Source organism: Parasteatoda tepidariorum, chromosome X1 (genome assembly GCF_043381705.1).
Source record: "Parasteatoda tepidariorum isolate YZ-2023 chromosome X1, CAS_Ptep_4.0, whole genome shotgun sequence".
Classification (NCBI taxonomy): Eukaryota; Metazoa; Arthropoda; class Arachnida; order Araneae; family Theridiidae; genus Parasteatoda; species Parasteatoda tepidariorum.
In genome coordinates, this window is record NC_092214.1 from 73,389,657 (window position 1) to 73,417,218 (window position 27,562).

General features: G+C 26.8%; 1 protein-coding gene across 6 annotated transcripts in view; it reads right to left on the reverse strand.

The window, feature by feature from the left end:
* Positions 1 to 1,961: 1,961 nt before the first annotated feature.
* The window catches only part of LOC107440072 (two pore calcium channel protein 1), a 60,258-nt gene continuing 34,657 nt past the window's right edge, over positions 1,962 to 27,562 (reverse strand). For 2 of the 6 annotated variants that reach the window (XM_016052857.4, XM_043048184.2), the window contains 11 exons: positions 27,262 to 27,463; positions 25,754 to 25,898; positions 22,947 to 23,111; positions 20,934 to 21,001; positions 18,821 to 18,902; positions 17,471 to 17,540; positions 17,150 to 17,372; positions 15,613 to 15,703; positions 6,711 to 6,824; positions 6,479 to 6,627; positions 1,962 to 4,708 (listed from right to left, as the gene is read on the reverse strand). In XM_016052857.4, coding sequence (XP_015908343.1) covers positions 4,629 to 4,708; positions 6,479 to 6,627; positions 6,711 to 6,824; positions 15,613 to 15,703; positions 17,150 to 17,372; positions 17,471 to 17,540; positions 18,821 to 18,902; positions 20,934 to 21,001; positions 22,947 to 23,111; positions 25,754 to 25,898; positions 27,262 to 27,463 — 1,389 coding nt within the window. In that variant the 3' untranslated portion in view covers positions 1,962 to 4,628. Of the gene's footprint in view, positions 4,709 to 6,478; positions 6,628 to 6,710; positions 6,825 to 10,177; positions 10,302 to 15,612; positions 15,704 to 17,149; positions 17,373 to 17,470; positions 17,541 to 18,820; positions 18,903 to 20,933; positions 21,002 to 22,946; positions 23,112 to 25,753; positions 25,899 to 27,261; positions 27,464 to 27,562 lie in introns of those variants that run through there. The other 4 variants (XM_043048181.2, XR_011638263.1, XR_011638264.1 and 1 more) reach the window with 4 other exon arrangements.

Genomic DNA, 27,562 nt, shown 5'->3' on the forward strand with positions numbered 1-27,562 from the left:
ATAAAAGGCACATAACATTTGTTCTCTGCATTCCTCCATAAAATTGTTTGTTTATTTCGTTTTGAATTACTATCTTTATTAAAGTTATTAATCAGTATATTTAATAATGCTTAGATGAAAATTTTATTTTTGCTCTCAGTACTCAGTCTTTTTTTTCTTCTCTGATTTGAATGAATGATTTTATAAACAAATGACGTGATATAAATCGTCATTTTTAATAGTTTGATTCAAATCATTGACATCCTGTCAAATAATTGTAATAAAACTTCTAATATTTGGAACATCGCAGTAGGAAGTGCCTCAGTTTTTCTCAAATAGGTAAATCATAAATTTCCACAAAAATGAAAACCCACCTTTTCTTTAAGGACATAAAATAAAACGTCTCCACTAAGAAATTAAACGATTGACAATAATGAATCGATAAAAGAACTATATGCGATATATTAAGACACCCATTAATGCGAAATGCATCGCTTGCAACTTACAAGTAATTTTTCTTAAACAAGTTCATATAGACATCGATATCAGTCACTATTAGAGCATTCTAGTTCTTATTTAATTTCTTATGAAGCATATGCACCTTATCCATATGAAAGAAGTAAGGTATGCTTTTTCAATTATAATATTGGCCAAATTTTTGATGACATATTATCATGCCAAAGATCAACCTTTAACTTATCAAGCTAACCCTTTTAGTTATTTTCTATGTGAGTATACCTGCTCCATGTGTTCTTTTCAAACTGTTGAGATGGGGTAAACACCTAAGGCGGTATTTTCGGTGAAACGACCCTCAAACCTACTTTTGATATTTGGCTAAAAACTTGAAGTTCTTAGAGTGGGTCTGCTATATATATAGCTCCCTCACTCTAGAAACACTTCCGTGGTCACTATAGTTAATACAGAAACGATATAAATTTTAAAAAATAAAGCTTATTAATTAAAATACATGTATTAAATAAAAAGTAATAGATAATCATTTAGTCCCTATTAAAAAAATTAGGAATAAAATGAGCACAAAATGTATGATACTCTTATTCATTAATTTGCAGTATAAATGAATTTAAAATTTAATATATAAATAAGCAAAACTAAATTATCCATGTAGAATTAAAATTATTGTTTTTTTTTCATTCTGTAAATAAAATATCCAATTTGTTATGATTATATAAAAATAAAAAAATTTAAACCCCTGCAAATAAAAACTTTTCATTAAGAAACATACATTTTTCTATTTAACTTGCATACTTTTATGGTCTTACCTTTTTTTAGAGAGAATTGATTTAACCTAATTATGAAGATTTTTAATCTCTTAACTAGAAATTCTTGATTTAAATATCTTAACTAAGATTCTTAAATTTCCAATTGAAGAATGTTTGTTTTTACACCTTTTTGACTAAGACTATAAACAGATTAAAATCATCACTAACTGTTTTAAATAATGAGACAAGTGAATTTTGGGGGAGATAGTGACAAAGTTTAAAAAGAAAAAGTTAACGCTTGCATTATTTATATTCTGGTTTTCGAAAAAGTTTTTTTTCATGCAAACTTGTTTATTATAACCTTTTTGGAAAAATATTTTTCATAAACATTGTTGTACTCATTTAAATACTTTTAATATCAGCTTTCTAATCTTTATATATAATGTTAATAAATCCTCTCATGATATTTCCAAACTGTGACAGCTGTTTCTTTTCATCTAATTGGACAAAATTATTTTATACATGTGAGATTTCAGTGCTGATACATTTAATAACAAAGTCATACTGAACTTCACCAATACTATGTTTAGAATATGAAACCTGTTTAGAGATGCATGCAAACCAATTGTACCTAAACAGCAGAACCAAAGTTTAAACTGACCACTTTTGTTTATCTGATAACTCACTCTACGATTTTGATATGATTATTTTTACATTATTGGTGCATTAACAAGGAGCTAAATTTATGTGAAGACTATCAAATCAATAAAAAATATTTATTTCACAAATTATCAATACTCTTCTACTAGTGTATAAGAAACTCATAAGTACAAGATGTATAAATATAGAGAATATAAAACAATTTGCAAGTAACACATATGAATAAAGTAATTACAATTTCAGAACCAACATTCTAAACTTTATAGAAAAATAGTTTTAAAAACAGGTATTTTAAAAAATTCATAAAATAAATAGACAAATATTTTTTAGAAAATATATCTTCTACATCAGTATAAATTAGACATTGAACAAGAAGTCATAAAATAATAAAGATATATATAGTGAATATAAAACTATTTGCAAGTAACACATATGAATAAAGTAATTACAATTTCAGAACCAACATTCTAAACTTTATAGAAAAATAGTTTTAATAACAGATATTTTAAAAAATTCATAGAATATATAGACAAATATTTTTTATCAATTTTAGAAAATATATCTTCTACATCAGTATAAATTAGACATGGAACAAAAAGTCATAAAATAAAAAAGATTATATATATATATAGAATATATTCTGAAAATTTTTATATATCGATGAAACAAACAAACATGGAATGTAAATAAAGTGTAAAATCACTAATATAGTCAGCAAAAAAAAAAAAGAAACCACTGCTAAATAATTTTTGATCATATCACTGGATTTTGATGCTTTGGAAAGAAAATCATTTGCGTAGCTTTCAACTCTTAACTTCATAATGTTTGAAACCAACCCAAAAGACTAGAGATTAAATATTTGGACAGTATTACTTTTGTGAGTAAAACCTAATGTATTTGCATAAAAGGGAGAGAAAATCAATGAAAACTTCCTACAGCTAGCTTGATATTGAGAGGACTTCAAATTATAATCTTCAAATTATTGGAAATATTTTTTGGTTTTCAGAGCTGGAAACATTAATAATACAATTTTTTATCAGAAAGGGATGAACGATAGTTTTACTTATCTATACTGATGTGCAACAACATTAACAAAACAAAATTTTCTGCTATCTGAAGAAAATAAGTTCATTTTTGTCACTAGGGGATAATGCTTTAATTGATCTTCAAAGCAAATATATAAATCTCAGAATAATTTAAGCCAGCAAATATGTTTTAATGGAAAAGGTGAATCATCAACAGAGAGGCAGCTGTAAGCTTTTTAAGGTTTATAAAAGAAAAATTTTTTTATTTAACAATTTCATAAAATAGTAATTAATATATTGTGTAAAGGAAAAAGCTAACCTGGTCCTTTTGTTCAAATCTTAACACGCTGCAGAATAGTAAGAGTCAATTTTCCTAACAACTACAATTTTGATACATTTTTAAATTAAAAAAAACCACTGCAAAAAAATTTCAGAATTTTATGTTCATAGCATGTTTGAATAAATTACATATTATAATGAATGATTATATGTGTAAGATGTGTTGAATAAATTATATTAAGAAAATTACTTTAATTCTTATGACAAAATTGATAAAAAAAATTTCTACGTTTACAATCTCGATAAAATATTTAAAAAGAATTGAATGTGCAAGATTATGTTGATTTGCTCATTTTATACAAGAATATATATCTATATATCACAACAGTAACATTTAAAATGAACCAATGCAGAAAATTAGAAAGCAAAGCAGAAAGAAAAACAGACATTTGAAATAAAATTTGGTAGAATTTTATTTATGTTAATTTGGTTAACGTTTTTATGCTCTTCCTGAAATTGAAATTTTTTATTAATGTTCGGAAATTTAATTTCCCAAGTGAAAAATACTTCTCATGCAACACTTATCGATTTTTTCTATACTGAGTTTTGAAACAAGCAATGTAAAAAATTAGAATTCATAAAAACAACATTTTAGTACTAGTGATTACAGAATGTCTTGTATATGTGGGTATAAACTGTCAAAATAAAAGTTCATTTAGACATGCATTTTCTAAAGTAAAATTGAATGCTTGCAATTCTAAAAAGTCTGTATTTATTAGCACTTCATACAATGATTAGCCACACTTAAAAGTAATTCGTGGCAATTCTAACAGTAAAATGATGTTTCCAGGTACAAGAATACCAAGTTATTGGTATATATCATTGTAGAAAAACTTAGCAAGGGTATTCCTCAGCATTAGTTTATTAACTGTCTGGTGTATTATTACAGATTGAAATGTAGATTAATCAACCTCTTCATGAAATATGTGCTTGAAACTTAAATCTAAAATGTTGAATTACAAAATAATGGCTCTCAAAGAGAAATAATATGGGTGAAAATGCTGTTGCTTTTCTAAATAAAGATCTTACTTCCATGATCAATTTTAATGATTGGTTCAACTATCATCAATGAACTTCAGTTAACATAAATGACTATCCAGAAACAGTTAGCAAACATAATTTTTATCCCAAAATATTGGTTCATTAATTTCTTTCAAAGATTTAAAAATATACTACAAAGTTTATACGCCGATGCTGCGAACTTTACAATCGCTTTTCAGAATATTGTCCCTAGATACATGTTTATTCTGAAATATCTGACTATAATTGCTTTGGAATTTGCTATTAGATCATATATAGAACACTGATTCATACAGCTTTTGTTTATCTCTAATTAGATACTTGAGCTTGTGTTGTGAATTGGCTAAGCAAGTATATAGAGATAATTATAAATAAAGAGTATCTTCTACATTTCGTCCGGTCCTATATCATTTACATCAAGTTCATTTTCAAACATTCTTTGAAGCAAGTTTTCTACATTTTTACCTAGAGAAAAAAGTGCATTATAGTCAGATAAAATAAAATCTTAAAGATAAAAATACGAGGGTCCTTCAAAAATCTGCTTTTAAAGTTACAACTTAATCGTTAAATTGCTTCCTTATTACAGGTGATTGAGAAAACAAAGTTGAAGTGTCTTAAACTTGAAGTAAAGTCTTATAATTTTTATACTATCTGACTAAAAAGAGGTAAATAGAAACAGGTACTAATTTTGAATATTAAAAAAAAAAAAAATACATTAAGAAATTTATGTCATGAGAATCTTTTTTTACATATATAAAAATTAAATTTAATTTACTAATTTTCAAATTTTTAAACTTTTTAAATTTGTGAAAACAATGCAATGAGGAAATACTTCTTGAAAATCAAGAAAATAAACAGATCAAACATTTTTTATTTCGAAAATAGAATTTTTTTTCTTATTGAAATTTTATGCCATTTTCATTTCTGGCATAGAACATTCAAGACATTTCTTGTGGCATTGTATTTCACAACTGTAACAAATTTACAGCAATTGTAAAATTAATAGTATTAATCCTTCTTTATTTCTAAATTATTATAGCACTTCTTATAAATTAATCACTCTTGCCAAAACAATTGCATTTAATGCTCAGTTTTGGTAATTATGTGAAAAAATGTACTCTAATAATGAACTGATTTTCACTATGCATGGACTCAGTTGTCAATTGATCGTTTATACAAATTTCATTACGAAGTTTATACATAAGACTTAGTTGGATAAACAAACTACATTACGATTGTTATTAATATTTAATTTCAGAATATTTGACTAAAATGAATTACTGAACATATAAGTAACGAACACACATAAAGTAACACTGCATTTATGTTCCTCAATTTTAACTTTTTCTTCTACTTCACCTTAATTACATCTTCTTGAGAATGATCCAGATAAGGGACAAAGTAAAAATGGATAAATTAAAAACTAATTACACACAATATTCAGTAAAACATAATTTTAAATATCTACTTTAAAGGTAAAAGATACTATATCACAAAAATGATACTTTTGAGAAGAGCAGATTTTATTATCTTTTACCTCTTTAAGAAGTTGTACAAAGTGTTTTTTTCAAAATGCCTAACTTCGCGATTTTATGTCAGGGCATAGTGTCCTATACAAGATAGAGTGAGAAACAAACAATACTGACTATTAACTCAATTTTAGAAACAAATAGACATGGTATTTATTCAATTTTAGAAACAAATGGACATGGTGTCTTTTTCCTTTGACATACAGAAATAAAACAAGTTTAGAAAAAAAAATTTCAGGACAAATTAAATTCATTGAAGAAAGCAATAAAGACGTATAGTGTGTTCTCGAAAAACTGAATTTTTAGAATTCTAGATCAAAGGGAATTACCAAACATATATGCAGTAAACAAACACACAGATATGTAGAGTATTATTGTATTAGTATTACTCAATTTTAGTTTTTTCTATTACTTCACTTTACTATCTACAGTTAATAATTTCACTTCTTTGAAAATGATCCAGATATGTGAACTCAAGTATAAACAGATTAATAAAAAATTACTTTTCCTCCATTTTTACTGTTATATATATTTTTTTTGGGGGGGGGGCAATTGTACTGTTCTAAGGAGAAAAAAATTACAGTGTAAAATCAATCATTTTATTAATCAATAAGCTAACTTTCACAGAGTTTAATTTTAAAACAAAATATTTCTGCAATTCAAATAATTATTTAACATTAATTATTCAAATAATTATTAAACATACTTTTTGAAAGATGGAATCTTATTCCAGTTTCCTCAGATAAATCCGGATAGAGAGATGTCTTTCGCTCCTCCTCAACGGATTCAACTATATCCTCTGAATCTATGACTAAATCCTCTTTATCAGTACTCTTTGCAGATTTTACTGTTCGTCTGAAATAAATAGACATTTAATGAAATAATGACATTTAATGAAACATTACAACCTAATTAAATATGAGACAGATTGAAGGTACCTTCCAAGTTGGAGACCCATTTCTATAATCTTCTTTTCCATATCACTTTCCAACTTGCTTTTACAAAATGAGTATTCTAAAATAAATGCTTCAAGAACAAATGCAGTGAAAATACTAAAAGAGAAAAATGTCATAAATATAGCATTTAAAGATTTAAATAGCTTACATAATTTAGTAGCAAAATAAATTTATACTAATAATTATGTTGATGCGAGATTTAAAGAAATACACTAGGTGAACAAATTTCTAAAAGTATAATAAACAGATTAAACTTTTGATTTATGAAGATTATGTGTTTGCTTACTAATTTCTATCAAACAAGAATTACATGTTGTTAACACAAAATTTCATAAAACACAAAGCTCCAAGGATTGCATTATAAAGATTTTTTACTGTATTTTGCAAAATTAATGAGTTTTAAATAGAACAAATATTTTAGGCCAAGAAAAACAATTTGGAGAAATAAATTAAATTTATTCTTATAAATTACTTTTAAAAATCATTCAAAAAAATCAAAGATATGAAACAAAGAGTTAGAAATTTTTGTCAAAATATTTAGAAAGTTTTTTATGTAAAAACAATAGAGAAATAAAACATTCAAAAAATAATTCTTTGAAATAATTTTTTCATTTTTGCAGTGTTAACAGAAAAATTATTAAAATATCACATGACAACATGAAAATACAATAATATAGAAAATCATTATGATTGTTAGATCCAAGCAAAATCGAGATTGTATCAAACATTAATTACCAACTATGGTGTATTAATCTTTTGAATCAGTTCGATACACAAATTAATTCCAGACTAAGCAGATGAACCAATATTAACCAATCTCAACCCTAAGCATTACAAAATTGCAACCTTTTTACAGTGAACGAAATTATAAATGGTTAATGTGAGCATTTTATTAATAAGATTGTAGTATACTCAAACACTATTTCATTGATTCCAGGGATAGACCTTAAATAGGCTATTTAATTTGTGCTCACATATATTTTTTCCTAAAAAGCATTTCGTTCTTTCTGAGGGATTTATAATCAAAAAAATATGGTCTCAATTGTGTAAGGTCAAAAGTTTGAGTCCCTTAATGTTAAATTTACTTATTACAATATTTCTAGAACTATTGATGGCAATCAAAAACGTTTTGCACAGAATTCAATAACTCTTTTATCAAAACATAATTTTATGCAAACTGAAGTCAAAATAATTATTATGTATAACTTATATTATTACATCATTATATTATAAATAAATATTAGATTAATTATTTTTAGCTCTTTATAATTTAATTTTTAAGCGTTTTTAATATGCATAATTTTAAGGTATGTAACTTAAGAAAACATTCAATATTGAATAAGTCAGTTAAATAGTTTCGAAGAAATAAACTTTCATTATTCAAACAATTTTATTTCACAAGAACTCCACTAAATTGAAATCTTTTAAATTAAAATATACCGTATTTTTCAATACCCTTTCCTTGCCCCATTCGCTTCCTAACGTAGGTAACCACATATACAGGGTTTCCTCAAGCTTTAAACTTTCTAAATAGTGATAGTAAATCAATGATAATGCTAATAGAAATTTACTCTCTTAAGAAACTGCTTTAAATTTTAAAAGTCTGGTATAACTGAAGTTTCATATACTTATAACACACAACAAGTATACATTGTTTTATATACGTATAATACAATATTTAATTCAGATGTCACAACTTTTTACTAGCTACAGCACAAAGTTTAGTAGATTAAATGCCATATAAACTACAAAATAACATTATTAAAGAAAAGAAAGATTTTAATTTTTTTCTTGTTTAACATGTTTATATCTAAGTTTACCTTGAAGACTAATTATTCAGAAAAATCTATTTTCCAAACTAAATCTTGAAGATTCGGAAAATAGGATTTTATTTGAATGCATGCATGTAAGTGAGTGTATATTACATATATATATGGCCGGTGGAAGAGGCGGGCGTTCGCCCGGAGCGCTGAACGAGATTTAATGCAGTCAAAGTTTAATTTTTTTCTCTTTTTGTTTATATTGTTTGCCTGAAAAATATATTTATAGGTTTTTATTTTTTTAAATTATATATTCTTACAATAACTTTGTATATGGTTAAAGCTTTACTCAAGAAGGAAAAAACAAGGTGCGCCAGAAAAGCTACTTGTTTGATATTGAATAGAAAGAGCTCTACATTTTCCAAGGGGTGAAGGTGGGCTGCAAGTTTCACACAATATTCGCAAATAATAAATGCCAGACAGAAACTGGGAGGAAAGCATTTAGAGAATGACCATATGAACTGTTCATTCATTCTTTTAATTTAGCGTGTTATGTCTTGTGAATTTTATGAAAACAGGAGAAATTTTTAAAAATAAACATCACCTTGGAATTTCGGTTCACAAACGAATTTTTTTATTTATTACTTTAATTTAGATTTTAATCAAAGATAAAAAATTACAGAATGAGTTTTTATTAAAGCTATGTCTCAATGTGTCATTTATTATTTTACAATATTTAGTCTTTTCTGTTGGATTTCTTTATTGAAAAATAATTTTCCCCATTTGAATACATTTTAAAAAATTTTTCTTGTATATTTAAAACTATTAAATGTATCATTGTTTTTTGCTCAAATATGAAAGAATAGGAATTAATTTTATAACAAAAAACAGTGTTCAATTAAGTGTAAGATTTGGGTCTTAGATATGTACTACATGTGAACCTGTGAGTCAAATATACTCTTATGATAATGTGAAATTGTTGATATAAATATTAATAATGTTAAAAATACTTATTCCGTTTCCAATTTAAGTTTTTCAATCAAATCACAGCGGAAGTTTCGAGAAATCTGGGTTAATCAGAAAGAAAAAGATAAAAAGGAATGTAAAGAAACAATTAATGGATCAGTAATTAGGTGCATTAACAGCGAGTAAGCAATAAATACTGTGAATTTGTTTATGACGAGTCATTTGAGAGCATTTTACTGAATAGTCGAATAAGTGAACGAGTTTATAAATGCAAAAAAAATTTTATAAATCTATAAATTGTCTGACAACAGTTGATGGCAACAATTTTTCATTCTTTAAAATACTTTTTAACAAAGTGACAACATACTGAATACCAAAAACAATAAATTCTATCAAAAATGAGACCTCAAAAATAATTTATTTTGAAGTGTCTATAAAACTGTTTGTTTACCACTGCTATAGCACAAAAAAATAAATTTTAATGTTTATGCTTATATATTTATATGTCATAAGATTATGATCAATAAAAATATTACCTGCAATAGATGTTTATTCTAGAATATTTGAGGTGATATTTTCATTAATTAAACTAACAACTTTCTTTTTTAACCTTGAAGGAATTGTTTACTATGTTCATGTGTCCAAAATGAGCATTTAGGGTTGATATTAGAAAAAAAAGATGTAGAATAAAAACAACAAAAAAATTGCTCTATGACAACACCGGCAAAATAATTAAAGTTTTTATTTTTTCTGAAATTTTCTTTTCTTCTAAAATTGAGTTTGAAGAGCCCTGTTTTTAACATCGCCCAGGGAGCAAAAGCGTCTTCCGCCGACACTGTATACGTATCTATAAATATAGAAAACAGTTTGAAAGATAAAAACAAAGAACATTGTTATTTTTTTAAATGTTGAAATATTATACAAATGTTAGGAAATATAGAAATTTCTTGATAAAATGCAAGATTAGAAACTTGATAGGTTAAAAATTAATTATAAAAATTAGAAAATAAATTAAATAACAAAATATAAATAATATGCAAAAGCTGATTAATAGATGGTTTTTTCTAGGGTAGACCTTTACTACATACTTTAATATATTTGTAAGAATGAAAATTCAAAATCTATTTATATTAAATAAAAATAGTTACACATAGACATATATGTGCACGTAAAAACTAAAGCTAATGCTATGCAGAATAAGCAACTACCAGAAAATATTTCATGCAATCAAAATTAGTGAAAAAATTGCTATAATCATTATAGGTGGGAATTATCTTTTTAAAAAAGTGAGTTTGTGCAAGTCTTCTTTTGCCACTTCAATATGCATTGGATTTTTCTTTTTCAGAACTAATATCAAAGTATACTTAAGGAAAAATATTTTTGTATGTATACAGTGTACTGGAGAAAAAAAAGAAAGTCTCTGAATAACTTTTGATCCATGATCTTTGGATTTTCGCATACTAGAACTCAAACTTAATGGTTCATGGGGGTGACTTTAAATATGCTAATTAATTTGTACATATGTTTTAAATTATGAAATCGGAGACACCAAAACACATTTTCTCTGAATAAAAATACTTTTTTTGTTGTTGACCGATTATGATTTCTGACCCCCAAAATAATAGGGGGTATCCGCTATCAGGAAAATATGTTCCCCATAGTTAGGTCAGGAGAGCAGTTCAAAATTTGGACCCCTTAAATGCTAATTTTACTTTTACATATTTCACTATATCTTGAGAATGTTTTAAGAGAATTGAAAAATGTTTGCTCTCAATCATAAAATTTGTTTCTGCAAAGAAAATTTTGCCAAATATATTTTTTAATAATTATAATTGTTTAAAATTTTTCTTTTATAATACTAGTAGCTAAAATTTTGAATAGTAAAGTATACCATTTTCCACATCATTTTAAAAAACATAATTTTATAAGACAAAATATTTAATTTAAAAGAAATCTGTCAAATGGTACCTAAGTAATTGAATTTTAAAAAAGTTGTATATTTAAAATTAGATTTCTCAGGAACTATTTGACCGATATAGCTAAAATTCTGTATTTTGCCAGTCAAAAAAAAAATCCATTCTTTAAAATCATGCAAAATGTTGTATACCTCACACCTCAAAACTTTTTGACTATTATTAAATAAAATAAAAATGAAAAACTATAGCAAATAATTTTTTACATACAATTATCTTTGGCTAAATAAAATTTTTGATTGTGTTCAAAAATAATTTAATTTGCTTCAAAAAATATAGCAAAATATGCAAAAAGTACAATTAACATTCAACTTTGGATTGCTCTCCTAACCAAACTATTGGAACTATATTTCCCAGATCACGGTAACCCCCTATATTTTAAGGGTAAGAAGTTCCAATTCGTCAAAAGAAGTACACTTATTCAGAGAAAGTATATATTTGTGTCTGATTTTATAGCTTAAAATATTGTCTGCTCTCACTAATTAGAACATATGAGGTCATCCCCTCAAACCATTAAGTTTGAATCCTAGTACAGACATGAAAGTGGACAAAAATAAAAAAAGGTGAACTTTGACAACACAGACACTAGGAGGTGGCGGAGAGAGTTCTATCTTATTCTGTGATATCAATAAGATATACAAAAACATAACTTCTAACTTTGCCGTGAGACTTTTATTTTATATTAAAAGCTTCAGAAGCATTTAGAAAGTTGAAATTTAAATTTTTCCAAAATGTAATTTTAAAAGTCTTTGATCACTACTATATTAAAGAAAATTAGGCAATATATAAAGCTTAATAATCATCATTTTAAATTAAAACAGTCGCTAACTTTCACCTCTAACCTCTGATAGTTACGTTACATTTTTAGTAACTCTGATTTTTATTTAACCAATCAAACTTGAATTTATTTTTTTCCAGCAGCATCAATCTTACACACTTTATGTTCGTCTATCAAAATGACTTCAATCGTTAAAATACATTTATCTTATGGTGCACCATGTGAAAAGGACACAGGTAAACTAAAAACAAATATGTGCATGGACAAACATTGAAACAGCTAATGGAGTTGAGAGAACTATAATATGAGGACGCACAAATTCAATACACATCACACCAAGGAGGAAAACCCCGCATCAAACATCGATGGCTGAATTTCCGCTCTTTCGCTGAAGCCTTTCCTCCTTGCTACTATGTGAAAATCCAGTTATTAAATAAAAAATTATTCAGGCTTTTTTTTGCACTTTGTAAATTAATGCATGGTTAAAAAAAAATTTAAAAAATTTCTTTTGAAAATAATTTTGTTTTCCTTTTAAAACTGTTTGTCGAAGTTAGCAGAAATATGCTCACTTCCGACTGTTCTGTTTTTTCCGACTGTTTTATTTCAGACTTAATTGTTCTAAATAGTCAATTCTATAAATTATTTATAATTACTGAGAGAAATTTTAAAAAAAACTAATTAAATCTAAATGAGCTTAATGTGATAAGTCAGAAATGAAACAGCAATAATGGTTGCATGCTATTTTTAAAAAATGTGGTTCTAAGAATTAAAACGTTAAACTAGTAACAAGGTATAAGTAAAACAAAAATACTAAAATAGATAGGAAAAACATACCTATAAGACATAAAGTTAAATAATAATCATAGGGCATAAAGTTAAAACAAATTTTTTCATACTTACTCAAAGCGGAAGAGCTAATTGAAAAAATAGGGCAAAAATTAGTGTTCAACATAAATAAAAACTCATGATGAAGGAATAAGTAGTGCATGGGCGCCGTTGGCAGGGGAGGAGATGGTGAGTATATGTCCCTCTCAATAATTAGAAATCTATAGTTCTCTTCGATATTTCTTACAGAGAAAATCTTTATCAATCATTATCCATTTAAATTCATTGAAGGTAAAAACAAGAACAACATTAATTTTTTTATAGATGTAAAAAATTTTGTTAGGAGTGAAATTTATAGTTTGACTGCATATTTTAATTTTGTCCCCCTCAAAAATTAAGCACCTACGATGCCCATAATGCAATGATAAAAATCATAAAAAAGTGCACATACTTTAAAAATAATACTTCATTTTTAAAACACACTGGTGACAAAGTAGCTTTGAGCAATGTGCTTTAACTAAATGAAACAGACTGAAAACACCATTGGTTTACGGTGCATTTACAGAAAATTGAAAATTTTAGTTTCTTCATTACGTGCAAATTTAACTTAAATCTTAAATCTCTTGAGTGTTAGTCTCAGATTTCCTATAACTAACAGCCACAGCTTTCTCGCATCTAAAAGCAGGTTTTCCCAATGTTATTTAATGGAAAGCTAGTGCCACTATTTTGCAAAGCAGCTCAACACTTGGAGGGTTATTGCAATATCCTAGCTACAAATCAATAAAAAAAAATTTAACACCAAAAGCAGAAATCAAAAGTTCACCCATTTAAAAAAACTAATGAAATAAACTTTTAAAAAACAAAAAAAAATTGTGTCCTTGTTTTTAAAGAGATATTTTTTCTCTCAACTGAATGCAAAATGCCCTACCTAATTTACCCATAGTAAAATATTACAATTGATATATTAAAAGAATTTGTCAGAAAAATGCAACCTCAAAAGTCTTATACTCCGTTAAAGAAAACATTACTTTTTTTAAAAATAAAAGAACCTAATATTTTTCTTTGTGAATAATACTTAATTGAAAACTTTTAGACGAAATAAGAAAGAGTCTAAGGTAAACTGAAAATTAAACCATTCATTTATTAAGGCATAAAAAATTGATGGAAAATTATAGAGAAATGCCTAGGAATGAAGTCAAACAGAAAATGCGAATTTTCTTTCCAGATAAAATTTTAGCACATATAAAAGATTATTTATTTTAATCTGCATCATCACAAAAAGTATAACTGAAATGTTCACTTATCACATTCCCTACACCTCAGTATACAACACTTTTCAGTTTTGAAACATCCAGGGTTTATAAAATTCTATTAAAGAAAAAAAATTAAGTGCAAAAAAACTAAATTTTGATGTAATTCCCTAAGGTGTATTTAATTAATGGGGAGGAGAATTAACTAAGTGGCTTTCAAGATCTTCAGTATTTCAGTAAATTGTGATTTTGATAATATTCTTCTATATACTTCCTTGAAAATTTTAAATTTCTTTTCTAAGCTTTTAGTGTTCTAGGCATGAACAGTTTTCACTAATCATATGTCCATAGAACTACAAAATCCAAGCAAAAATAAAATCAAGAAGAATCTGAATACCACTTGTTATAACATCAAAATAAAACATCACAAAAATAGTGAATATAATTTTTAAACAATAAAAATATGATCAATGAATTTCAACAACCTGTTGAAAGGAATTTTACAAGGGTTATGAATGTATACAATTTTTCCTTGACTCCAATTTCCTCATGAGAACGCAATATACAATTTTAATTTACATCAATGAAAAATATTTGGTATTTCACTATTTTTTTTTAAATTACAGATTATATTTAGAACAACCTAGATTAAGAATATGAATCCCATTCTTTCTACATTTATAGAGAATTCAAAATGTTTCTCATTTAATAAGCAGTAACATGAAAAGAAATTGGGATTTGAGCTATTTACTCCAGGTTTACTCTATCCATTGGCTCATAGGAAAAAGTTTTGTTTCGAAAGCACGGAAATGTTTAACATCTTTTTTGGAGTAGTTTCCTTGAAATTAAAAAAAAAATAAAATATTGGTCGCAATATTGGGATGAACAAATCAGTTAAAATTTTCTGATAGGTATTAAATGATATTGCATCTATAGAATATCAAACAAGACTTCTATTGGTCACTAAAATGGAAGGGTAGCAGTATAATAGCAAGGGGGTCCTTATTAACGAGCATAGACTGAATTTAAAAATGAGAAAAATATCATTTTCTGAGCAAACAATCTGATATAGGTTTGCAATTTTTTTCAATGACTTTGTTAACATTTGTTTTTGAATAAATCCAGAGTTTGAAAAAAAAATGAGTTCACTTTAATTCAATAAATCAATTGAGATTTTTAATTAATTCATAATTACGGGACCTAAAAATTATATATAATCCTTCCAATATTTCTATAGAAATAAAAAAATTTAAAAATTGAAAGTGCCTACTGACTTTTGCCTACATAGAGTAATATAAATTGCAATGATAAGAAAAATGCTACTTTACTTACTTGAGAACAATAATGACACATGTGAGATGAAAAATAAAGAAATAAATTCTGGCTGCTTTACTAGTTACAAGCACAAATCCATTCGTAATAATTAAAAAAAGTTAAGGAGACAAGTATGATTGAAACTGACATAATTTATGGTATATTTAAAAGATGAATTCATTTGATGTATATACCAGACAAGAAAAAAAAAGTTCTTATTTTTTTCTCAACTTGTGGCTAAGCAATTTTACTTTAAATATCAGATTATGACAAACAATTTAAATTACAATAAAAGACTGAATGAATCAACCAAACAAAATACCCAAGAAAACCAGAGGCACAAACTCTTCATTTTTCTTTGAACTGAGTTAACATTTTACAGTTCAGAAAGCTGAATTTGAGTAAAACTTGAGGCATAATATTTTAACTACTTTTTACACAGCCAGTTTTGCATCTTGGCAATTTATCTGCTCTTAAGCAAACATTTCGTTTTTACAGCACGTTTCGTTTCTTGGAATGTTCTAGATAAGGTGAATTTTAATTCAATTTCACAATTCCGTCGGCACTCACAGATTTAAAAATGTCTCAAACTCAGAAATTATCTCAGAAATTATTTTTACATACTTTTTTTAAAAAATTCAAACATTAGGTTGCTAAGGTAGCTTTTATTTTTAAGTCTGACTTGATTGAAGTTTTCAGCATTATTCAGAGGAAATAAAAAAGAGTCAAAGTTTTTGTTATTAAGCTTGTGTTCAGTGAATGATTAATAAATGCAAGATTAAGTTTAAAAACAATTTCCAGAAATCACAGGTCATTTTAAATTTTCACAATATACAAATCTTGATTTTTTTCAAATCAGAAAAAAAGCTTAAAGATTTTTACAGTCATTTAACACCATTAAATATTTCAAAATATCATAAAAAATTTCTATTTTCGGCAGTAATAAGTTACATATTACAGCTGTATGATTTCCATAAGTTAAAACAAGGAAGACATTTTAATATCTGGCTTATAAAAAAATCAAATAAACATATATCAAAGTCATAAAATTTTAACAATCCACAAATAAGAAATATTTTAAAAAATTTATAAATTTTGCAATATAAAATTTTCAAAAATCAAACAAAGGTCTCACATAAATTAGTCATTACAAGCTCTGGTGGAATTTTGAAGTTTTATAAGCAGGATTGTAGTTGTTCCTACTAAGCCATAAATGGATCAATTTGATAAATGGATTGTGAACATTTTTACAATACCAAAACAGATTCATCTGCCTCATTGTCTCAAATGAAGGTTTTGAGTCTAATAAATATTAAAAAAAAGCATGGGTGAATTGTCTGATAACATTTCAATTAATCAAAAATTCTATATGAGGTGAAAATTATTTAAAATCTTATAAAAAATTATATCTTGTATTAATAATAAATAGAACTATCAGTAAAACGATTATATTATAAAATATAGATATATTAATAAAATATAACTTTTTATAAAAAATATAACTCTCTAGACAACTGTATATCAAGTGAGACACTAAAAAATTACTAAAGGATATTATGCCATTGATTGACAACCATAAGCTCAAATAAAACTACAAATGTATTTAAAATGTTGTTGAAATTGTTGCTGCAGTATTGACTTTGATAAAAAACAGATCCCTTTAATAAATTATTTCCACAGTAGAGATGATTGGAATTTGTGATGTTTTCATAACCATAATAGTTTATTTTATTATGAAACAGCTCCATTCCAATAATTGCAAATACATAGTACACAACCTATAAAGATAAAGAAATTTAAATTTTCAATAAATAAGCCATAAACCACTTTCTTATACTGTTAATAAGCATATATTCAACTACCTATTACTACTTACTAACAAAACTCCACCATAAGTTAGAATTGATGGACCCAAATTGAGTATGGTGGTAACAATCACTTGAAATCTAGAACAAAATTAATTTAAGGAAATTATTTCTAACAATAAAATAGCTATCGATAGCAAAATAGCTATCTTATCCTCAGGGATGTTTCCCTGAAGGTCACCAATAGCCCATTAAGGTCTAGTGCAACACGTATAAAAGTACCATACAGTACAGTACAAGTTAGTTATCATAAATTCAATTGATTCATTCACTTTTCAAAGTGAATAAATTGAAAAAACATAATTTTCAATTAATCTCCGTATTGTTTAGAAAAGTAATATATCTTTGAAAAAATTATTTTGACGAATGTCTCAACAATATATAAACACTTGAAAGCACATACTGACGATTAAAAGAAAGTTGAAAAAAGGAAAATAAAAATTATACAACAAAAATTATTATTTGCCTATGTTATAACAACAATAGAAAAAAGTTACAGAAAACATACAAGATGAGTTATAGAGATAAAAAAAAATACAGGAAACTCTAAATAAATTTTTCATATTTTTGCATCTATAAATAATTTTTGAAAAGTATCTTCGTTAAATCAGAGATTATAATAATTTATATAAAAAGCAGCAAATCCTAACAATTTCACTAGGTGTGCACAGCTAGTTTTTCTAAAAAATAATAGTTTGGTTTGTCAAGCTGAGGTTTACATCTATTTGTTTCATAAAGATTCAAATTTCGAAATATTTTTCAAAAATTTATACGTATAACAGATGATTAATTCAACGACAGTAATTCAGGTAAGATGGGCTAATACAGTTACAGTTACAAATTACTAGCTATTTAACATTGTGCAAATTATTAAATCACTTTCTTTGTTTTACATAATTTAGTAGTGATTGTATGAAAGAAGTCAAATTTGAATATTTATAAAATACAGAAGACATTACATTAATAAAAAAAAATTTCTGAAACTTTTCAAAAATAATGTTAATTGTTGTGAATGCCAAATAAGAGTAATATTCAGATTTTTAACATTTGAAAAACACAGAGGATAGATTTGTAATAGAAAATGGCTAGGGACATCAACACTAGTTTGTGCTTGTTTAAAAAAGGCAATCATATTTCTGCAATTGCCATATTTTTTACATAAGCGACTATCAAACAATACAACTTAGTTTATAAATATAATCATTAGGTTGCAGACAAAAAAAAAGCAAAGCAAAATACATTGAAACAATCAAAATGAACACAATATAAAAATTAGTAAACAGATAAAAATAATTCATCAAAAAAAATGCATTTGCTTTGATACAAAAAATAAACATTTAAAATGGAAATAAAACTATTACCGTTGAATTCCTCCAATAATTTTCACTAATCTGAGCACTCTCAAGACCAACAAAATATCAAGCGTTCGTGTTTTCTCATCAGCTAAATAAAATGAATTAATTTTAGTAAATCACTTCATGTAACTCTTCCAATTCAAAATTTTATCGAGGGAAAAAAACTAGGGAAAATTTTCCTATACAGATAGGAATGCTTAGAGGGTTAAAACTATTTCTCTCGATACAAAATTGTAATGATTTGACTGTTTTATATTTTACAGTATAGTGCTCAAGATATTAAAAAAAAAAACATTACAACATGAATAACTTTTGATTTAAAGATTATATTTTCATCTATTATGCTATTTTGTGGTATGATAGGATTAGTTAAAGTGTGCCAATTAAGTAGTGCAGATATTATTTTAAATTTCAAAATCAGATTAAAAATATTTTCTCTGAATCAACATACCTTTATTACCATGACCTTGTTTATTACCTTGACCTTGTTTATTACCTTGATTACCCTTCGGCAACAATATTTAACTCTGAAGAACGGTCGAAAGGTTGGTTTTATTATGATCATTAAATCATATAAAAATTACACATGTATTGAAAAAAAAAAAAACATGGTTAACATGGAGTAACAAAGTGGTAACTTCAAGAAGGTGGATTGTACTTAAAATCCATAAGGTCATATTTACTTACTTATACCACTTCACTCCAAAAGCATAGGTTTTTTGTCATGACTCTCCATCTCACCCTGTAGGTGGCCAAGCACTTTATCTCTCTCCATGTTTTATTCATAGTCTTTATTTCATTTATAATAATTCTGCATCATATTATTTTAGGACTACCCCTTTTTTTAGTCATCCTGGGTTGTCCATCCAGCACCTATTTTACTTTGAATTTTTCCGTTTTTTTTATAGCGTGTCCTATCCATCACCATTTTCATTCTCTGATTCCTAATTCAATTGTTTGTTTTTTTTCTGTACTGATTCAGAATAATTTATTGTTAGATATTTTATGACCCATTTCATGTAAAAAATTCTCCTGATGCACTTGTTGATAAAAGTTTGTAACTTACTTGTATTTGTTTTAAAGTGAAACCAAGTTCTGATCTACATAAAAGTACTGATTTAATATTTCAGTAAAATATTCTTATTTCTGCTTAATTTGATACAGCTTTGCATGCCCAAAATTTATTTAGAATAGCGAAAGCCCTGTGTACTTTGTTCAACCTGTTAGCAATACCTTGAACTCTATCATTTATAATAGATTCAAGGTAGGTAAAATTGTTGACTTCATAAATTGGACAGTTATCTAGACTGTCATTTTTTGAGAAGTAAACAAGCCTATATATTTTTAGATATTGCTTTTTGAGAACACAAAAATTTTGATTTGATATCTATGTGCCTTTTATCTCATATCATCCATGTGTCTAAAAAGCAGATATGTTGATGACCATATGAATGCAGATTAGAATAGTATTGGTTTTATCAAATATACCCATCCATGATGAGCGAAGTAAGAATGTTAATAAAAGTTAAATTCACCTTTAATCTCGCATGTTCTTGAACCTCATTAACATGCCCTTTTTGTTATTCAAACGCTTGTTAAAAAAATTCAAATACAATCTATGCTCTTTAGTATGACCCTTCCATTATAACTGATACATGAAGAAACATTTGCAGCTCCATAGGCACCATACCATGTCATAATAACAACCATTAGAGTAGGGGTGCACAACCTATGGTCCGCAGGAGTTTCTGAACGTTTTTTTTTCTTTTTTTTTTTAAAATTTCTAAAATTTTGAATCACACATTAGAGTCATCACATTTTGATGCAAGCAATTCTACATTCAATTCACCCTTCACTAAAAAAGGTTGTGCACCCCCTACATTAGGATGTTATTCCAATATAGCAAGCAAAATTTTAATTTTTTTTTTATTCCTAGAAAATCACTCCGAAAACAAATGTTACACTAAAATTACAATAAAACTAAAATTTTTCCATTGGCTCCTTGTCAATGGAAGTTTTTTTTTTTTTTTAATTCCCTGACAATTTTTAGTTTTAGAATACATTAACTTAAACAAATGGTGACTCAAATAAGTGAAACAAAGTTGAAAAAAGTATTTACCAGTTGCATCCATAAAACTCTCAATAGAAGTTCCAATTATTGCACCACCAATAACTAAAATGTCAAAACTGAAAGAAATTAAAATTTTATAGGCAACATACATAAAACATTTTAGGTATGTAATAGCTATTATAGTTAGCTTTCTAAAATAAATGAAGGAATGAGTGAAAGAAGGAAACATTTAATAGTTTTAAACATTGACTTTCTATAAAATAAAAAAAAGAAAGAAAACATAGTTCTTGTGGTATATGATTAAGTATCAGTTGCCCCTGCTTTAAAACACTGACAAAATTGTTGAGATAGCTTAAATGATAAAGATATTAATATTAGAGAAAACATTAATATAAAAGCACGAGATACTTTAAAAAACAATCCTTTCAAAAGTTTATCCGTTTAATCATCGGGACTATTGCTGACATGCTAAAGCATAGCAAATAATGACATCAAACTAGATGACAAAAATTAAATCCACTTATGAGCAGAATTATGACTAGTAGGGACAAGTTTAAAACAATTATGTCTCATTACAAAAGAATAAAATACTTATTACAACATAATAAATTTTTTTTAAAGAAATATCAAAATAATTATAATCCATGTGTTATTTCAAAGTGTTAAGTTCTTGTTTTTACAATTATACATGGTTATTATCTAAGAATCTGCAATTATGCATAATGAGGTTCATTATAGCTAGGTCTTTTTCAAGCAAATTTATAAATTGGGTCACAACTTAGGTGTCCGGGAAACCCGAAGAATTTGGAAGGAAAATTCAGAAATAACGAACCTCTTACAAAATTACACAACTGTTGCAAATAACACATATATTTTTTTTAATAATTTTACTAAAATTCAATTTTATTGAACATGTTTTAATTTTATCCTAAATCTATTTGGTTTTTCAGCAATTACTATCACTAATTTCTACATAGTTTTCTAAAAATCTGATGTTTTTAATAGGATATCATTTGGACTAGTGAATTTTGAATCTGTCATTTGATAACTTTTTTTTCTTCAATTTATGCCAATTTCATAATGAATTCACATTTTTTATTTCTTTCAAACCACTTTTTTTAGAGAGTTACACACCAATGGATTTCTAAGTTTTTAAAATCCAGTTTGATATGTGCTCATTTAGTCGTGAACGATATCAGAAAAATTTATGTGTTATGATATCCTTTTCTACAGTAATGATGTAAATGATCTTAAAAACCCTCATGTTTTTAAAATGTGACTATGATGGCTCATAAATCTCTTATCACACACATGAGCAATAAACTTTTGATTTTCAACCACGTTACATCAATTTTGCACTGATTTCCTCATAAATTCCTGTGGTTTTGATAATGATGCAGTAATTATTATGGATTTATACAGGATTTTTTTTAAAATTTTATATTTTGTTTAATACAATATTACAAAACTAGGAATCAGAAATTAGAGGAATGTGACAATGCAAGGATATGAATACATAGAATTTTCCTGTAATGATTGCAGAAAACACAAGTGCTAAAAAAAATATTGTTTGAATTCAATTCTCAGACATTCTCTGGATGCTTTTTTACATAAATAATAAAAAAATGTCATATCATAATTGAAAAGCTACAAATATGGTCGCCACTCAAAATGTATTGGTCGTCAATGGTGACACCCTACTACACAAACCTGCTGATGACAAGTAAAATAAACTAAATAACCAGTGGATGAGTTTAAATGAGACATGATTGGCTTTATAAAACAGTCTTAATGTCTTATAACAGGTTGAAGCATATAGGCAGTTTGGTTGTAGGAGATCATTACAATGCTAAACCTCCAAGAATTCCCAAGATTGATTGTTTTATAAACATTCAAGGTTTTCCAGAAAAATTTCAAATTCCCTGAGAATTCCAAGTTTTCCTTTACCCAGGAAAAGAGTCAACCCCGAACATCTACTATTTTTTTTAAAGTAGGTAGATTAAATAATCAATTAAACCTGATAAAACTAATAAACACATTACTGATTGAACTTTTACTTACATATTCCAAAATCTACGAAAAAAATGTACAACTCCAAATGTATACATTTTTGCAAAAATCTCAGCAGTAAAAAGACCTAAGAAGAACCATTCAGCATCACTTATATCAAAGGCAATCAAAAAAGCATTCAAAAGAATCATCAAATCAAACAAATAGCGAAAATATCTGCAAAAATATTTCTTTAAATAAACATGACAACAAGAATTATGAACTTTAATTCAATTAAAAAGAATAGTATCTATAACATTAACGTGTTTTATGACAGCACTAGAAGTGTAGAGGTGAATTCATCTGGAGCAAAATGCTTTTAATTAATAGGGAAAAAAAGATCAACGTAGCTATAGAATTAATGGTTTCTCAAATTTATTTGAAACATCATCCAAATTATTAACACGGTAAGAATTAACACCCTGTACAATTACTTTCAGTATATAGCCTATGGCTTATCTGCATTTAAAAGTTCAATTATCATGATAAATGGTGTGTGCTCTGTGAGGTCTATATGGCCATTTTCTTTGTCAGGTCCGCGTGTGAATTCCATGATCACCATGAATTTATCAAAAGATAATTATTTATAAATAAAAATTATTCTTTTCCTTATAATTTAACTATTAATTTTTATTAGACTATATGATATCTCAGGGATGAGAGTAGTCAGAAAGTAAAAAAGAGGAAATCCAAGAATATATAAATATATATTTGTGTGTGTGTGATTTTTAAACTTGTAAACCATGTGATTATAAATCCCGTTGATTAATTTTAAAATTATATGAGTATGAATCACATGCATGATTTTAAACTGAGAGAATATGAATCCCGATGTGAGGCTTTTAAATCACGTGAATATGAAACTCTATATCCAATTTAAAAAATGCAAAAATAAAAACCATGATGCGTAATTTTTAGATCAAATTCGAATCACGTTGCATAATTTTTAAATCGCTCAAATCCGAATCCCAATGTCTAATTTTTAAAGCACACATAAATACGAAATTGATGTTTGATATTACAACCACAAAAACGAATCACGACATTGGATTTTAAGCTCGCGCGAATACAAATCGCTACATNTTTTTTTTCGCTTTTTTTGTTTGCTTTCACTCCAGAATACAAGAAGCAGCGACGTCTAAATTACGAAAATACGAGCTATCCCGCTGACGGATAAAAAAATCGGAAAATCTTATTTTCTGTGCGTGAAATCGGAGAAAATAGCTAATATAAGTAAACATGCGGAAGGGTTAGCAGCTAGGACGTAGTTTGAATTTTCTGTTTTTCGTTGAAAATCGTAAACAAATATAATTATTTGACTTCAACGACTGAATATTTTTTTAAAAAAAAATGGGATATTTATAAATAAATAAAAAAAACGAAACTTTTAGAGAATCTGAGTTTTTGATAAAAAGGCTGAAATTCGAGAGACAAAAGCGAAAAAAATCTCATCCCTGTATAAAGGTCAACCAGTTTTATCCCAAGGAAATGATTTTTAGAGAAACTTCAGATGGAGGAATGAGGACTTCAATAATTTCGCTCCGTGCAAAATTAAATTCCTCATAAAATATTTTAACTTGTGCAAGTAACAATTTCAGCGGAAATTAGCGGAAAAAATGGAAAAATCTGAGAAAAAGCGGAAATCCGCGAATCCGCGGAAGAATCTCATCCCTGTATCTACAAATGCGGCAACAAATTCAAATTTGTAACTTGAAAATAATTGAATCAGTGTGGTATATTTGTTTCTTTAATTCCCTAATTGATGCTTTTTTTGTAAATATTTTATTTTCCAAATGGTGTAGAAACAAGAACTGACATCTTTTCATTCCATACATTGATATATATATATAGTCAAAATTTCCTAATTTTGAGAAAAACTTACACTTATGTAATAAGTTAAGCAAAAACTTTATAAAGACAAAAACGAGAAAAATTTGGAAGCAAAGTTTTCAGATTTTTTATCTATGGGGGGGGGGGGGCAAANGGGGGGGGGGGGGTCAAATTTATCATAAAATGCACTGCAGTAAAGAGGCAAGAACTTTTTCAGATCCTGAAGATGTTTATATTTCTTGGTAGTGATTTTTCCAGCTTGAAAAATATGTTTTGAGAAAATAAAGATTTAAAAAAAACAACAACACTGATTTGCTCTTATTTTGTAACTCAGTGAGAGCATTTGAAAAGTTGCATCTGCAATAGACTCTGCCAATCCAATCCTGAAGTCTGGGACATTGCTCCATAATAATTATGTTGTGTTTCAAAGAGCAGACAAAATTCCCGACTGGTTTAACAATTATAATATAGGTTCATTAACATTGAAGCATTTTAAGTCATGCTCATTTTCTCAAAAACTAATTAAAAGCTATGTACATTTTATTAAATACACTAAACGAAATTATTTTAATTTTTTTTCCAGTTAAACTTTATAATATTGATTTTAAATAAGTTTAAATAAGTTTTAAAAGAAGTGGCACTTTTTAAAAATGAACAGTTTTGTCCAAGAGGAAAAGCAACAGATATTTGAACTAAGCTCAATAAAAATCAAAGAAATCATCTTTTGTCAACAATTAATCTTTGGTTTTACTCCAAAATATTTTTCTTGAAAACATGGAATGTACAAGGCAGTGAATATTACTCTAAACTAAACCATATGTACTGTTGAAAATAGAGAATTTTTTTGGTGCAAAACATGTTAACCTCAATACGATCAATAACAAGAAAACTTTCTTCAATTTACATAAATAGCAAAAGTTTGTAACAAAAATATATTCATTGAACTTCTATAAAACACAAGTCATTTTTCAAAAATGATTAGCAGTTACCTATGAGCAACAGCCAATCTGAACATCCGAGAAATGTTACTTTGGTAACAACCAGGAGCAATATAGTCAAATATGCTACGCCTGTCTTTCATCTCTGTAACCTCAACATTCAATAAATCAGCCAGTTTAAGGAAATCAGCTTTTTCTAAGAAAAAAAAATCTCATAAATGCTATAAATTTCTTAATGCTATGTTATTGTTAATAATAACTATAAAGCTTCAATAAAAAAAAATCATTCACTATAATTTTATTAAACCTTAGGCAAGGTAAAAAAAAAAAAAAGATGATGTAAACTTTTTTAAATGTCTCTATTTTCAAATAATTCTCTTTTCCTTTTTTTGCCTTTGCCTGAGGTTATGCACTACATTAAACCACTGAATGGCGAGACTAGTAAGTTAAGATTTAGAATAAGGCATCATTATTCTTTATATAAAGTTTCTAAATAAAAAATCAGATATACAGGGTGTTCTACAATCACTGCCCTTAATGTATATACATTTTAGAATAGAAAAAATAAACAGATAAGGGAAAAAATTAATATCCAAGAAAAAAAACAATTCTATAACATAATACAAATCTGTTGAATTACTAATTAGCACATATTATGCTTATAGATTTTGTATCTTTCCCCATTTTACAATCAACCGAGCAGTCTGTATAAATTAAGAGATAGGAAAATGAAAAGTTTAGTTGAAATATATCTCATCCAAGGAAACATCCATCCCAAGGGAGGCATAATACACTTCACAAAAACATCAAGTTAAACATTCTTGTGTACCTCTTGAGGTAATAGAAAAACTTTATATGAATCTTTTTTGGCATGACTATTGATTATTTCGTACAAATACTGTTAACCTTTTAAAATACTACTTTACAAGTAGTAGAGCATTTTCAAACAGGCAAAATTATCAATATTATGATTATTTTTCAATCATCAACTCATTCTCTTCAACAAACGGACCTTACCTTACAAAAATCATATTAACTACATACATTAAAATAAGTTTGGTCTTAAATTCAGCTAAGTAAACATAAAAATCTCAGATAAATTGGCAAAACTGATAACTTCACAAAATATTAATGATCTCATAATACATCAATATGAAAAAGCTAGCATTTCATGTCATACTTAAACAATGTAATAATCTAGATTTCATTTTGTTGGTTTTTATTAATTTTGATAAGAGTAATCTAAAGTTTGGAAATAGAAGTTTTTTTTTTCATGCTTGGACATACATAAAAAAATTCAGAGAGTGACAAAAATGCAAATATGACCATCGTAAAAAAATATTTTTGCCCACTAACAGTTCTGCATGTAAATAATTGTATTTTGACCTCCAGTCTTCACGCATAGCAAAACTGGTGTTTCCAAGTTTTAGATAGGGAAAGAGTGTGTAGCGGAGAAACATTCTGCCAATATTGCCCATTTTCCAAATTGCCAGTGGGTGAAATCAAAACAATTTCTATAAATTACTAATAAACTAAAATAGAAATATTTAACGGCTCACCAATTGCATTATCACCATTGGTATCTAACACATACCAAAGAATATTGACCAGCATTGTACTACGAAAGGGAGGAATCATTTTGAGTAGAACATTAAATCTCTTAAAATCAACCATAGAAGTATTGCCCTTCTTAATTTTTAATAAATTAAAAGCTCTAGTCAAGCTTCTTCTTTTCATGTAAACTAGCTTCTGAACTTCATTCTGAAAAAAAAATTGAATGCATACATATTATTCATACATTAAATGTAACACTTTGTGAGGAAATAAGGCAGAGCTAGTTATTTTATAATAGAATAACGA